At 55.7% G+C, this 14,594-nt stretch overlaps 1 protein-coding gene and 1 long non-coding RNA gene across 2 annotated transcripts; one reads left to right on the forward strand and one right to left on the reverse strand.

The window, feature by feature from the left end:
* Positions 1–389: 389 nt before the first annotated feature.
* ATP6AP1 (ATPase H+ transporting accessory protein 1) lies at positions 390–7,809 on the reverse strand. The gene is made up of 10 exons (XM_060087652.1): positions 7,609–7,809; positions 7,235–7,361; positions 4,783–4,857; positions 4,322–4,515; positions 3,853–3,893; positions 2,958–3,043; positions 2,313–2,554; positions 1,781–1,828; positions 1,468–1,699; positions 390–1,249 (listed from the first exon to the last, which is right to left on the reverse strand). The coding sequence occupies exons 1-10, from the start codon at positions 7,755–7,757 to the stop codon at positions 1,040–1,042; spliced, it is 1,404 nt and encodes a 467-aa protein (XP_059943635.1). The 5' UTR covers positions 7,758–7,809; the 3' UTR covers positions 390–1,039.
* Positions 7,810–8,028: 219 nt separating this feature from the next.
* Positions 8,029–13,679, forward strand: LOC132482158 (uncharacterized). Its single transcript, XR_009530879.1, has 3 exons — positions 8,029–8,364; positions 8,936–9,080; positions 12,367–13,679. It is a non-coding gene; the product is annotated as an uncharacterized LOC132482158 (long non-coding RNA).
* The last annotated feature ends 915 nt before the right edge of the window (positions 13,680–14,594 follow it).

The raw sequence follows: 14,594 nt of genomic DNA on the forward strand, positions 1-14,594 counted from the left end.
CGAGGGATCCGTGCGCGGCAGCCGCACGCGCCCCGCCCCCCGGGAAGCTCAGCGCGGCCCCGCGGGTTGGGTGCGCGCCGCTGCGGCAGCCTGAGGCGGCCCCCTAGGGGCGTGGGGGCGGCCATTGTCGCGGCCGTCTCCACCCCCCTCCCGGGCGCTGACCGTCCCCGCCCTCCTTTAGTCGGTTAGGGATGCAGCTTGCTAACAACCCTCCCGGCCTCCCCTGGCCCCCGGAAAAGCAGCCCGCAGGACAGACCCGTGCGAGACCTTCCCGCTTCCCTCTTGGTCGCGTTAGGCTACGGGTACATTCGCACGCCTCTTCCGGCAGCCCTCAGCCAAGCGCATCCTCCCTTGTGCCCAGCGCAGAAATGAGTAACAAGAGGCCCAAGCATGGCGACCCGTCTTTATTTTATTAGGAAGGAAACCACGAGCACCCCAGGCTCCTGCGAGGCACCCAGTGATCACACCCAGGCCCCCTGCCATGGAGGTCCCTTCCTTCTCAGGCCAAAAAAAAAAAAAAAAAAACCCAGTGCACTGCTTATCCCTAGCACAACATCACCAAAAAACAATAACACCAGCCAAGCAGGACAGACAGTCAAATAGTAATTCCACACCCCCCAAACTCAGGGAACTTCCAGCTCCTGGCTGCTACAAGGAGCCCCATAGAGCCTGGGGAGGGAGCACTGGCTACACTAAAGCACTTATAAACAGCAAGGGGCGAAGGTGGAGAAATCAGAATAAATAAGGAGAAAGGGGTAGGAGGACGGGCCCTAGAACTCACGGCCCCTTCCTTCACAATGACCAAGCCTGGGAAATTTGCCTACTATCTACGCAGAATACATACACCTTGGTGACAGAGATGGGGAGTGGGCAGCCCAGGGAAGACCCTCAGCAGGTTGAACAGAGAGCCAGACAGGCTAAGGGGAGCCAGGAGTCATGCTACCGTAGGAAGAGGGGAAGCCCTCCTGTCCAGCATGCCTCTGGTGGGAACGCGACGACCTGGACACCAGCACGCCCTCAACCCCCCACAGACGCAGGGTCACACGATCTGGGTCAAAGCTATGGTGGGGCCCTTGTGGTCGTCAAAGCGGTCCATGGTCTTGAGACTGAGGATCATGTGCAGGCCGTAGGTGAAGATGAAGAGCATGAACAGGGAGGTGAGCAGCCCCATCCAGATGCCCGGGGAGAAGAAGCCTGCACAGTCACTGGCGTAGGAGAACTGCTCCCCCGTCACGTTGAAGGCCTGGATCTGGGGGACAGAAAGCACCGAGTGGCCCCACACAGGGAGGCCCAGTAAGGGTGTGGGAGCACCAAGGGGACAGGACTCTCAACTACATTCCCAAGCCCTAACCCTAACCCAAAGGACACTGAGACTCTTCAGGCCTCTGCTCCCCCAGCCCCTCCCAGTACTGGGCTACCTCCAACCTGGGCTCCCCACCTCCAGGCGCGGTCCCTCCCCCTTCCTACCTGGAAGTCCTGAAAAGTCATCTGCCAGAGAGAGGGCTGTGTGCCGGGCACGAGGAGATTGCCATTCTTGTTCAGACTGCTGACGTACTCGCAGTGGAAGGAATAGATGCTGGGCCCCGTGACCTGGGAGGCATTGAAGTAGGCGACGGAGCCGTTGCTGTGGATTTCAAGGCGCTCCAGGGTAAACCAGTGTCGGGCGGACACCGGGTAGAAGCGGTTAGCCAGGATGAACCTGGGGGAGGCCGTGGAGGTGTCAGGCATCTGGAGAGGCCGGAGCCGCACGAGCCCACCTGCACCTGCCTCTCGGACTCACCTGAATGTCACTGTGGTACCAAAGAGCTGTTCGTAGGTCAGCGCAAGCCTGCGGAGTCAGAGGAAGAGGTGAGTTTTCACGTTCTGGGATGGCCTTGAACATCTTAGAGCAAGTTCCTCAGGTATCCTTCTACCTAAGCTGTACGGGGTCCTCACAGCCACCTGAAGAGGCAGTGCCCCCACTTGACAGATAGGAAAACTGAGGCCCCATCACACCCTAAGTCAGGAACCAGCCAGCACACAGGTTCCCCACCTCCAGCTGAGAGCTCCTCCCTCTGGTTCCCCTGAACCCACGGCCACCCCCTTCAGCTCCCCCTTGGGATTGCTGAGGCTGCCCAAGGGGGAAGCAGCAGGATCCAAGGTGTTAAGCACCGAGGTCAGGCCAAGGACGAGAAGGCGTGAGGAGGCAGAACTCTGAACAACGCCCACTCAGGAGCCCTCCGCCAGCCTCCCCCCACCACAATGCCACCTGCATCCCCACAGCGAACAGCCCCCAACACATACCCCCTCAGTGGCATGTACTTCACCCTTACCTGGCAACGGAGTCGTTCCAGAAGGAGCCGGTCAGGTTGAGGTGGTCTTGATCCCCAAAGGTGAGGGAGGTCAGGTCCTTCCAGTGGTCCCTATATGCCACCGAGAAGTTTTGGGCCCAGAAGAGGATCCGGGGGGCAGTGTCGTTGTAACTCACAGGGGAAAAGCTCATAGGCGATGCCGACTGTCTTTGCAGCAGCTGGCGACCCAGACCCCCAGCCACCAAGGCTACATCGCGGGCCACCTGCAGAAAGAGCCCACAAGCCTTCTCTCAACAGCCCTGGCTCTCTCAGCAGGCCCCGAACCGAGCGGCCTGCCTCGCAGTCCCCACTGCACAGTCTCTCCACCATCTCAAGTCCCACCAGTCACGCTCATACTCAAAGCTTCCTTTGCGAAGCCTTCCCCTGGTGGCCCCTAAGCCTCTGTGATGTTTCTCGTCTCTGCACCTTAGGAACACTTGGACTTATTGTCCGAATACGCCAGCCAGTAAGGCTGTTGGGGTGAGATGGGCAGCGGCCGCCTGGAAGGAGGAAGCAGGACTTCACGGCTCATCCACGCCCCCCACCCCGACATCTGCCCAGAGGAGAAGCCGGCCCCCCTCCAGGCCCCCAGCCACACCTCCCGGAGCCCCGGGCAAGGGCACGTACCCTAGGAGGGTGGACTGCCGTGAGGGCCGCCATGTACGGAACGTCCTCTGACTTGAGCATGCTCAGCACCTGCCCGATGACCTCATCTGAGGAGCAACGCGGAGAGCAGAGAAGCAAGTCACAGGCAGCCACTCACGGCCACGCTTCCCACTGCCCGAGAACCCGTCTGACTGTCGCACGGCAGGGGCAAGGCTGAGCCCTTCCATGCCCCCTCCCGGAGCCTTCTCTGGGTGGTGCTCAGTGGGATCACCATGCTGAGGTGGGGAGCACCGGATGTCTGCCCTGTGCAGTCTGCATATGCCGGCAACCGGCACGTCCTCTGGTGGAACACTGACACCCTCGCAGAGCCGGGTCCCAGCAACCTTCACTAGTGTTCGCTGTTTCCAGCAGACACTTCTCATCACCCCCCCAGCCCTGGCCTCCCCCCGGCCACCGTGGACCCAGTCACTGAGTCCCTAATGCCACATCCTAACTCAGTGGAAGAGGGAAAGACAGACACAGAAAACTCCAACTCTACCCCCGGAAAGTGTCCAGTGACCTTGCCAGGAGGAATGACTTTCCTTTACAGCCAAAGGAAGACCAGTCCTTGGAACTGTTTTTTGAAATGTTGCTGGTATATTCAAGCCCAAACCCTAGGATTCAGGCCGCCTGAGTGGAAACTGGCTCCAGGCTGCATGCAGAAGGCCCCTGGACATCCAACAGCTCTGCCAGGCTGGGCCCAGCCAGAGAGGGCCGAGGCCTGGGGACCGGCGGGGCCCTGCTCAGCTGGCCAGTTGCTGCCAGGAAGCAGGGGGGCCACCCTGGGAGGGCAGAGGGGCTGAGGAGTGCGGGCCAGCTCCTTGCGGCCAAGGGTGGGATGAGGACAGAAACCGTGCACCGCCCCGACCCCACTCACCATTGCCTGTGAGCACTTCCTTCGGCGCCATCAGACCCGAGCTGGGGAAGAGACAGAACATTAGAGACGCCCAAATCCAAATGGCCTCCACGGCCCTGGGCCGCCGTCCTTGCCTGGTAGCCCTGCCACCTAGCAGGCTCGAGCTGGGGGCTCACTCCCACCACCGGTACCTTTGCTCACCTCACAGCCCTGCCTGGAATCCCCCGGCCCTCCTCCCCCAGCTTCGGAGTCCGGCTCAAGTCCCTGCCACCTGCTCCATGTATGGTCCCTGCTAGGTGGGCCGGCTCCCCGCCAGCAAGGCCCACGTCTGCCTTGTCTCAGGAGGCCCGACAGGCTGAGGTCCTTCCCGCCTCTTCTGGCCACACAGGCACCTTCTGGGAGGGCCTCAAGTTGCTAACGGGAGGACCGTTCTCCTTGGCTGAGCTGCGCCACCGGAGCCTAGGCCCTGAGGCTAGAGGCCGGGCCGTACCTGGCTGTGTAGGGCAGGCGGATGAGCAGCAGGGCCGGGAGGCTGGCGTTGAGCTTCAGCTCCCGAAGGGTGGCCAAGTCCACGTTCAGGGGGCTGGCCCCGAGCTTCTCCTGCAGGTAAGTGGTCAGAGTGCTGACCGCGTACCAGTCGACGGCAGGAAGCACCAGAGAGGAGGGGGCCAGGTCCAGGGCATTCTGGAGACAGAGGGGCAGGCGAGAGGATGAGTTAGCAAGGGGCCAGTGGACCCGGGCCAGCCTCCCAGACCTCTCTGGAAAGCCACGCCCACACCCACACCGGCTCTCATTCCAGGTGACAAAGAAAACACCCCACACCCCTGGCCCTGACACTAAGGCCTTTCTACCTTCAGCCAGCGTCTCTGGCTCCTGAGGGCAGTTCTTGCTGTGCTGGGAGAGGGGGCACAGGATGGCCTCCAGGGCCTGCAGCTGGGAGAGGACCCTTACCTCCAGGTTGGAGAAGGCACTGTCCTGCTTGTTTCCAAACACGCCACCATACGCTGTGAAGTCCTCGATGCTCAGCTAGTAGGGAAGCAGGGAGACGGCCTCAGAACGCTGGGCCAGGGCCAGGGCAGGGGGCAGACACCTTCCCTGTGCATTGGCACGGCCAGCAGAATCTCACTTAGAGTCAAATTTGATCTGGTCCAAGGAGTGAGCGACGGTGCATTTTAGGGGTGGGGTGGGGCGGTGGAAGGTTCTTTTCTCCAGCACCCTCTCGGCAGGGTGAGGGAACAAGGAAGGTGGTCACGGGGTTGGAAGGAAGTCTGTGGGCAGCTGATTCACAGTAACCTCGGGAGTAAGAGTCAGCCGCCCCCCGCAAGCAGATGGGAGGAGCCGCGGAGGGAAGAGGGGAGCTGTGGGAGGAGCCAGGGGGTGGCCAGGAGCACTGACTGCACGCCCCCCATGGCAGAAGTCAGAGACAAGGAGAGCCTGCGCGCCAGCTGCCACAGGTAGAGCCGCGTCCGTCTGGTTTGGATGGAACCATTTGCAAAGGAGGGGGAGAAGTGGCCCTCCCTGCCTGGTTTTGGTGGAAGGGGAGAGAGAGGTGAGGATCTCAGAACATGCTGGGGAAAGCACTGAAGTCTTCTGAGCTCTCTGGACCACAGTAACCCCCTCCCTTTTCCTCTGCAACGTAGACATGTCCTTCAACTTCTGCCCCTCCATCCCAACTCCCAGCTTCCTCTGGCTCTTCCCAGTTAGGCCCAGAGAAGATCACAATCAGCTTCCCTAACCTCATTCTGTTTAGTGTACATACTTGCCCGGCCTCCTCTCCCTTCTGGGCAGGAATGTTGACCCTGTCTGGCCACCTAAGCTCTCATTCTGAAAGCCCAGGAACCACCGCTGTGTCCTCATGGCACTCCCTGCTCGAAATCACCGAAGGCTTCCTGCCACATGTAGAACTGCAACCAATGTCTTCCCCCCTTGTCTCCTGGTTCCTTGGCTGACCATCTCCTACCCCTTTCTCTCGCTCACTATACTCCAGCCACACCAGCTCTTCCACGGGCTCACCAGGAGCACTCCTTGCCCAGGGCCTTTGCACCTGCTGTTACCTCTGTCAGGAATGCCCTTCCCCTCCAGCCACACAGCTCCATCCCTCCCTCCACTTAGGTCTCTGCTCAGATATATCACCTCCACAGCGAGCGCTTGCCTGGTCACCCTTATCTTAAACAGCATTGCCAGTCGCTCTGTCCCCTTAAGTCTGCTTCCTTCTTCTCTAAGGACTACAGAACTGACATTATATCATACACCAACTTAGCATTTACCTGTCACCCTCACGAGAATGTCAGCTTCTCCAGGGTAGGGGCTTGGGTTATTCTGCTCACTGCTGTGTCCCCAACACTTAATACCTGGTACACAGTAGGTAGTCCGTACTTGACAAATGAATGAATTGAAGGAATGCCATAAGACAGGGTGGGGATGCCTGCTACATGTTTTACATGGACTCTGAGAAATGTTCCTCACAGCCCTCTGATGTCAGTGGTGTCTTCATTTTACAGATGCGGGAAGGGGCATTTGCAGAGTATTTCACGTGTCCAAAGGCCAGTAAGTAGTAGAACTAGAACTGAGTTCCAGTCTGACTACATTATTTACCACCTCCTGGAAAGACTACAGGCCAGCACAGCCACCACCACCTGCCCACAGAACAACAGAGCAAGACCAAAAGGGGAATGAGCCATACAGGCCACCAATGAGGAACAGACAAGCAGAAGCTAGATAACCTCCCAAATGACAATCCTACAGTGCCCTAGAACCTTCTTGCGGTCTACATGCCTGCTTTGGGAGCAGAAAGACCCAGATGGGAGGGTAAACAGTGTGCTGGATATGAGCACAAACCTGGGGTGGAGGGGTGTCCAACAGACTCAGGCTGGAACCAGCTGTGGCTTGCACAAGCCACACAACTTCAGCCAATCCTTCTTTGGCAGTAAAACCGAGATAATGACATCAGCTCAGCATAGTGCAAATGAAGCACTCAGTAAGTGATCATTCTTCGATTCTCTTTCTTACGATGATTACAGTTAGAATCACGACTCTGCCACCCATTAGCTGTATGACCTTGGGCAAGTCATTTGCCATCCTTGGGCATCACTCTTCTGATCTGTAAACAGGGTTCATCATCCCCACCATGTAGAGTAGATCAGATAAGGGTCTGGCACTCACTGGGCATCTGGCCTCTGACCCTTTATTTCCCCCAGTCAGGTGGGTGCCATTTCAAGGCCCTCACCATTCCCACTGAACGTTCTCCTACGTGCCTTCCCAATGGAGTAACCACACCTCCCTAGAGTTGGGACAAGGTCACTGAAGCTTCCCTTGAGGAATGGGCCTCAGTGTCCTGGGGGGGGGGGAAGAGGGCCTGCCTGCCTCCTGATGACCGAGGGAGAGAGGGCTGTGGCAGGCGCACCTTGTCCTGAAGGAAAAGCAGCACGTTGCGGGGGCCCAGCTCCAGGGCGGGGTCTAAGTAGGTAGAGAGCTGCATGTCGCTGGTGATATGGCCCTCGTGGGTGTCGGTCGCAGGACCCCAGAGGTCTCTGGCAGCGGACAGAAAAGGTGCTGTCAAGCGGAGGCTCATGGCTTGAGATCGGAAACCCACGGGCTCCCAGCTTGATGCGTGGGGCCCAGAACTCAGACCCAGCCCACTCGCTACGAAGCCGCCGAGCAAGGGACAGTACCCCTCTGGGCCCCGCCGCCCCTCGCCAAGGACAGCCCCGGAGTCGGGCGAGGGCACCTCAGCCGACGCGGCGCGCAGCGCAGCCCGCCCCGGCCCGCCCCGCTCACCGGTCACTCGACCACAGCACCAGCGGCACCTGCTGCTCCGACGCCACCGCCGCCGCCGCCACCATCACCAGCGGCAGCCATGGCATCTGCCAGAGCGCCGGGGCCCGCCGCATCCCCACCCACACTCGATCCACCGCGGTCGCCGCCATGAAAACCTCTCGGCCTCCACTGCCTGGACCCGCCGCGGCCGCCGCAGATCAGGTGACCGTCGCCCCCGCCCGAGCTCCGCCTCGAGCCGCCATTGGCCCGGGAGCAAGACCGCTTTCCAGACCCTCAGGTGACTGGACGAAGTGGATGCCACTCACAGCCTCTCCTTTTCACTGGTTGGCTGTACGTGTCTCCAGGCGCGCACGCTCCAAGTAGGAAAGGGGGCGGAACCGAGCTCCGCCGGCTCCTACAGCCTCCTACCCCTCTGCGGACGCCGCGGGTTCCAACCCTGCAGAAGGAACGGGGCGGAGCGGGCTCCGCTTGTTCCCACACGCACAGCTTCCCCTTTCCCTGTTTTAATCTTCTTAATGCTTAAAGTAGCAAGAGTGGTTTCTTTTTCCTGCAGATGGACCCTCCTTTATACAGGTAGGGAGAGAAGAGGGCGCCCAGGATAGCGTCCAGAGGAACACCAGCACTTACTGTAGGCAGGGAGGAGGAGGATCCAGAAGAGAGATCGGAGAAGGAGCATCTAAGAGGAGGGGAGAACCCAGGGAAGTTTCAAGCACACCATGGTTAACAACGTCATTCTCGACTGCTGCCAGGAAGCAGGTAAGATGAGGACAGAAAACTTTCTTGTACTTAGCAACACCAGTTTGGTGAGAGCGATGTCAGTGTGAGGAAGTGGAGACACGGTATAGATTGTCCTTTCTCGGAGTTTGCCTTAAAGAGAGGAAAGAGACAGAGTGACAGCTAGAGTCAGAAGATGAGAGACACCACCTCAAATAAATTGGGAGACTTTCATCTTTTTCTGTGCCATTTAAAAAATATATTTATTTAGTTATTTAGTTGTGCCAGGCCTTAGTTGCAGCAGGCGTGCTCCTTAGCTGTGGCATGTGAACTCTTAGTTGCGGCATGCATGTGGGATCTAGTTCCCTGACCAGGGATCGAAACCCGGCCCCCTGCATTGGGAGCAAAGAGTCTTACCCACTGCACCACCAGGGAAGTCCCCATCTGTGCCATTTTTTATTTCTCATATTAGTGACCATTGAAATCTAGCAGGTGAGTATATGGGTGTTCACTGTAAGCTTTTTTTTTTTTTTAATAAATTCTTTTTTTTTTTTTTTTTTTTTTTTTTTTGCGGTACGCGGGCCTCTCACTGCTGTGGCCTCTCCCGTTGCAGAGCACCGGCTCCGGACGCGCAAGCTCCGCTCACAGGCCCAGCCGCTCCGTGGCGGCATATGGGATCCTCCCGGACCGGGAGCACGAACCCATGTCCCCTGCATCGGCAGGCGGACTCCCAACCACTGCGCCACCAGGGAAGCCCTGTAAGCTTTTTTTGACCTTGGTACATGTACTGGGTTGAAGAGTATTCCCCTAAAATTCATGTGTATCTAGAACTTGTAAATATCACTTTATTTGGAAACAGGATCTTTGCAGATGTGATCAAAATAAGGTCATGCTGGATTAGGGTGGGCCCTAAATCCAGTGACTACTGTCCTTATAAGAAGAGAGAAATTTAGACACAGACACACAGGGAAGAAGGCCAATTGATGATGGAGACAGAGTTTTGGCAGCTGCCAACTGAGGAACTCCTGGAGCCACCAGAAGCTGGAAGAGGCAAGGAAAGATTCTTCCCTAGAGCTTTCAGAGGGAGCACAGCCCTGTTGACTTTGGACTTCTAGCTTCGAGAACTGGGAGAGAATAAATTTCTGTTGGTTTAAGCCTACCAGTTTGTGGTAATCTGTTATGGCAGCCCTGAGAAACTAACACACTATATGTTTGATATTTTTCATAATAAAACATATAGGGAAGGACTTCCCTGGTGGCGCAGTGGTTAAGAATCCGCCTGCCAATGCACGGGACACGGGTTCGAGCCCTGGTCCGGGAAGATCCTACATGCCGCGGAGCAACTAAGCCCATGTGCCACAACTACTGAGCCTGCGCTCTAGAGCCCACAAGCCACAACTACCGTGCCCACGTGCCACAGCTACTGAAGCCCATGCGCCTAGAGCCTGTGCTCCACAACAAGAGAAACCACCGCAATGAGAAGCCCACGCACCGCAACGAAGAGTAGCCCCCGCTCACCACAACTAGAGAAAGCCCGCGTGCAGCAACAAAGGCCCAACGCAGCCAAAGATAAATAAATAAATAAATAAATGTATTTATATATATATATATATATATATATATTAGAGAGAGAGATGAAAGTTTGATCAGGCCCATTGCTGGCAAGGATGTTAGGAAATAGAATCTTACCTACACAGTGGTGAGAGTATCAATTGGTAGAACTTTTTTGGAGGATAATTTGGCAGCATCTAACAAACTAAAATGTGTATGACCTTTAACCAAGCAGTTTCCCTCTTAGGGATCCATTCAGCAGAAATACTCAGCCAAGCACAAGATGCACATACAAAGAGATCCATTGCAGCGCCATTTGTAGTTGCAAAGATGTGGGCACCTGTGACTAGACACTGGGACACTGTGCCCCGCCACTGCTGCTGCCACCCCTGCCCCTCAAACACCATCTCCTTGGCAGGATTCAGTCTGCGTGCAGAACCCTCAACGCAGCACAGGAAAGCACACGAGAAGGCGTACTAGATGCTGGGAGCCACCGCACCGTGTACACAGTGACTCCCACCCAGCCCCGCGGAGCTGACAGAGCATTGATCACCTGCACTTGTCTGAGAAACTGCTTATGAGATTGTAGTCATGCTTGTCACACATGTGGCTTGGACTAAGGCAGTGGCAGTTGAGCTGAAGACAGGAGGTGGGCTTGCCATGGTCAGGGAGGATAGTGGCTGAAGGTGCCTCTTGGATGTCTCTGAGTTGGGGACTGGGAGATGAGATCAGTTGTGGACAGTTAAGTTTGGGTTGTTTGTGGGGCCCCCAACTGGCCATGTCCGGGCCAGCTGAGGGGAGAGGTTTGTGCTGGAGCTTGCTGTGTCCCCAGAGCCCTGGGAGAGGTTGGAAGTCCTAGTGCCCCGATCTGATGTGTATTTGAAAAGGCGGGTCTGGCTGTGGGAGCAGATGACTGACAGGGCTGGGAGCGCCAGCAGAAACCAGGAGGATGCTGTTGCCATCATCTGGGAGAAAGATGACGGGGGCCTGGCCAGGGTGACGGAGGGGCAGAGAGGGAAGGCAAGAGATGCAGAGGTCACTGCCTCAGTGTTGGTGCGGGACTGAGGTTCGACCAGGTGGCGTGATGGTGGGGCAAGGACCCCAGGAGCATCTGCAGCGAGCGGTCGAAGGCAGGGCAGCCAGCGGGGGGTGGGGAAACCAGCTCCCCTCGTGCTCAAGTTCTTCCCTGGCCTTGCTTGCTCTTGCTCTCACTCGCTGCCCCGGGGGTCAGTTGCATCCCCTCGGTCTGTCATTCCATCACTCACCAAAGTCCTAGAAATCTTGCTCAGCCCAGCACCTGGGGGCGAAAAAATGAGGACCCCCAGTTGGGGCATCACAGTAAAGTCAAAGTCCTCCAGGCCCAGGACAGACCCGGCAAGGGACACGTTTTGAGAGGAAAGTTCTATAATGATGCCACAAGAGTGAAAGCTGTCGAGGGAAGGGACACAGGCCCCAGGGATCAGAACAGTGACACAGGGTGACAAGAGGAGCCGATGGGACTTCTGTGGTGGTCCAGTAGCTAAGGCTCTGTGCTCCCAATGCAGGGGGCCCAGGTTCGACCCCGGTCAGGGAACTTGATCCCACAGGCCACAACTAAAGACCCCGCATGCTGCAACTAAAGATCCCACATGCCGCAGCTAAGACCCGATGCAGCCAAATAAATAAATATTTTTTTTAAAAAGAAGAGCCAGTGGCCATGGGCAGACTTAGAAACACAAAGGGCACCATTTAAATAAAGTTACAAGGCAAAGACTTTCTCAAAAGTGTGACCTTGCTGGCCAGCAGTCTCTTGCTCACGATCCTTAAGGGAGAAAGTCCCGTGGCTACTTTTCTTCTTCCCTCAGTTCCCGGAGGTCCCTGGAGTGGTGACCCTCAAGGCTTCCTGAAGCGGTTGCTATGGGCCAGGCACTGAGTCAGACTCGGACCCTGCCCCTCAAGTTCACAATCTGATCTGGAGGAGATGCAGAATAGTGGGTCACAACCCAGGGTGATGGATGTTCAAAAGGGGGAGACACAGGGCTGGGAGGGAGGCGCAAAGAGGGGCACCACCTGAGTCTGCTTTGACCACAAGGTGACATCTAAGCTGAGTCACTCACTAAATGTTGATAGCACCCACAAGCACCTTCTGTCCGGTGCTTCATTTTTAGGGTAAAAGCATTTCTTCATTAAAACCCTTCTGGGCCCTCATCACCTCCATGTTTTCTTAAATTGTTTTAATATAATATTGGACACATCCAAAAATATGTGTAATATCTGTGTGCTACGTTACGTAGACACGTGTGGCCTGTGTCTTACACACGTTACACATGATACGTTATTGTATGTGAAATATACAATAAAAGGAGCCCTCATCACCCACCCCGGACTTCACAGAGCGCTGCCAGTTCCTGGGCAAGAATCTGTCTCCCCCAATCCCTTTTTCCTGCCCCACACCCAGAAGTAATGGCTACCCTGAATTTGCTGTTTATCATTCTCTCTTTTTTTCTCTTACAGGTTGACCACTTCAGTATGTCCCCCTAAACAGTCTACTGCTCAGTCTGCTCGTACTTGAGCTTGACGAAATGGCATCGTCCTGCTCGTAGTCCTACGCAGGGGACGCGGGTAGCATCGTGCCATCCTTGCTAGTCTGGTGGTGAGCCTTCCGCGACCCCTGGTTTCACTCTCCCCTTGGCAGATGTCAGTGCTCCCTACCATCCCTGTTTGCCGGGAGGCTTTTCATGACCTACGAACGCAAGATGTCTCAGGGGCCGTGGCAGACGGCACCGTCGCTCACAGTGATTCAGTCTCCCCCTTCCCTTAGGAGCACCCCTCCTTGCCCGTTGCCAGGCAGGAGACACACTGGAAGAGACAGGTTCCAGGGCACCCCACCGTAGCTGGGATCCGGGGATCAGGAGATCACCAGGGGCCCTGTGGGAGTGTTACAACACCCGCACAGCAAGTGACTAGGCACTGGAACATTGCTGCTGAAACACTGAACTCCATACTGTGCTGGGTGTGAGACAGGTGAAGGGGTGGGAAGGGCGCCACCGCCTCACCCCTGCATCCCACATCATCTGAAGTGTGTCCCCAGGCAAGGTGGAGTCCACACCCTGAGCCTGCTCACCCAGACCACCGCTCAGCCCTCCCAGGCTTGCCTTCCCCCCACACTCCTTGCCCCCCACCCCTACGCTGGCCAAAAAAAGAAAAGTTGCAAAATCCAGGTGTACAGCGCAATGACTTAACACAGCAAACACTCCCTTGGCATCATCGAAGTCAAGAACTCAAATGTCTACCTCCCCAAATCCCCTCATCCCCCTCCCATCACTTCCTTCTCCCTTCCACCAAAGTGACCACAAACCTGACTTTTGTGGTAATCTCTTTGGTTTTTATAATTTTACCAATTGTGTCAGTCCGTCCAGGATGCTATGACAAAGTACCACAGACTGTGGCGTTTATAAACAGCAGAAATTTATTGCTCACAGTTCCCGAGGCTGGAAGTCAGAAATTAGGGTACCATCAGGGTGGGGGAAGGCCCTCTTCCAGGTTGCAGACTTATTGTATCCTCACTGGTGGAAGGGGTGAGGGAACTCTCTGGAGCTTCTTTTATAAGGGCACTAATCCCATCATGAGGACCTCACCCCCATGACCTCATGACCTAAGCACCTCCCACAGGCCCCACCTCCTAATACCATTAGGGGATTAGGTTTCAGTGAATTTGTGGGGGGACACAAACATCCAGGCCATCGCATGAGATAAGCAGGCATCCCTCAATATGAGGATTTTGTTTTGTCTGTTTTCGGACTTTATATAAATGGAATTATTCAGTATTACATTTTGTGTCTAGATTCTGTGCTCAAAATTGGGAGGTTAGGGACTTCCCTGGTGGCCCAGTGGGTAAGACTCTGCGTTCCCAGTGCAGGGGGCCCGGGTTTGATCCCTGGTCGGGAAACTAGATCCCACAAGCAACAGCTAAGAAGTCCACATGCTGCAACGAAGATCCTGCGTGCTGCAACTAAGACCCGGCACGGCCAAAATAAACATTAAAAAAAAATTGGGAGGTTAATGTGAGTCATTGCATAACAGTGACATGACTGCTATTCCCCTAGAGAGATATTCTGCCAGTCATTGAGCCCTTCTAGTGTTGAGAGACATTTGAGTGGTTTCCCACTTTAGCCAGCACGGCTAGTGGTGCTGCCAATACTTGCGTATGTGGTGCACGTATACGTGCATTTCAATGGGTATATATATCAGGTCATAGAGTGTATGTACTGGGTTGAATAGTGTCCCCACAAATTCATGTCCACCTGGAACCTCCGAATGTGACTTTATTTGGAAAAAGGATCTTTGTGAGTATAATTAGTTAAGATGAGGTCATAGTGGAGTAGCGAGCCCTAATCCAGCGAATGGTGTCCTTATAAGAGAAAAAGAGACACACAGACACAGAGAAGAGGCCATACGAAGCTGGAAGCAGAGATTGGAGTGAACTTGTGTCTTTAAGGCAAGGAACACCAAGGACTGCTGGCCACCACTGGAAGCTAGGAGAGGGGCAGATCCCTCCTCAGAGTCCCCAGAGGGAGCCAACCCTGCTGCCCATTACCTTGACCTTGGACTTCTGACCTCCAGAATTGTGAGAGAATAAATCTTTTGTTGTTTTAACCCTATCAGTTTAGGGTGCTTCGTTACTGCAGTTACAGCAAACTCATACAGTACATGTATTTTCAGCTCTGCCATTGTGTTTCCTC

This window comes from Mesoplodon densirostris, chromosome X (assembly GCF_025265405.1).
Source record: "Mesoplodon densirostris isolate mMesDen1 chromosome X, mMesDen1 primary haplotype, whole genome shotgun sequence".
Taxonomy (NCBI): domain Eukaryota; kingdom Metazoa; phylum Chordata; class Mammalia; order Artiodactyla; family Ziphiidae; genus Mesoplodon; species Mesoplodon densirostris.

Bases quoted from the DNA above. Each gene is read 5' to 3' on its own strand.
- ATP6AP1 (XM_060087652.1), bottom strand. From the start codon at position 7,757: ATGGCGGCGACCGCGGTGGATCGAGTGTGGGTGGGGATGCGGCGGGCC. The intron at 3,894-4,321 runs GTACGGCCCGGC...TCTCTTCCCCAG, and splicing joins CGCCTGCCCTACACAGCCAG to CTCGGGTCTGATGGCGCCGA. The intron at 1,829-2,312 runs GTAAGGGTGAAG...CTGACTCCGCAG, and splicing joins TGGAACGACTCCGTTGCCAG to GCTTGCGCTGACCTACGAAC.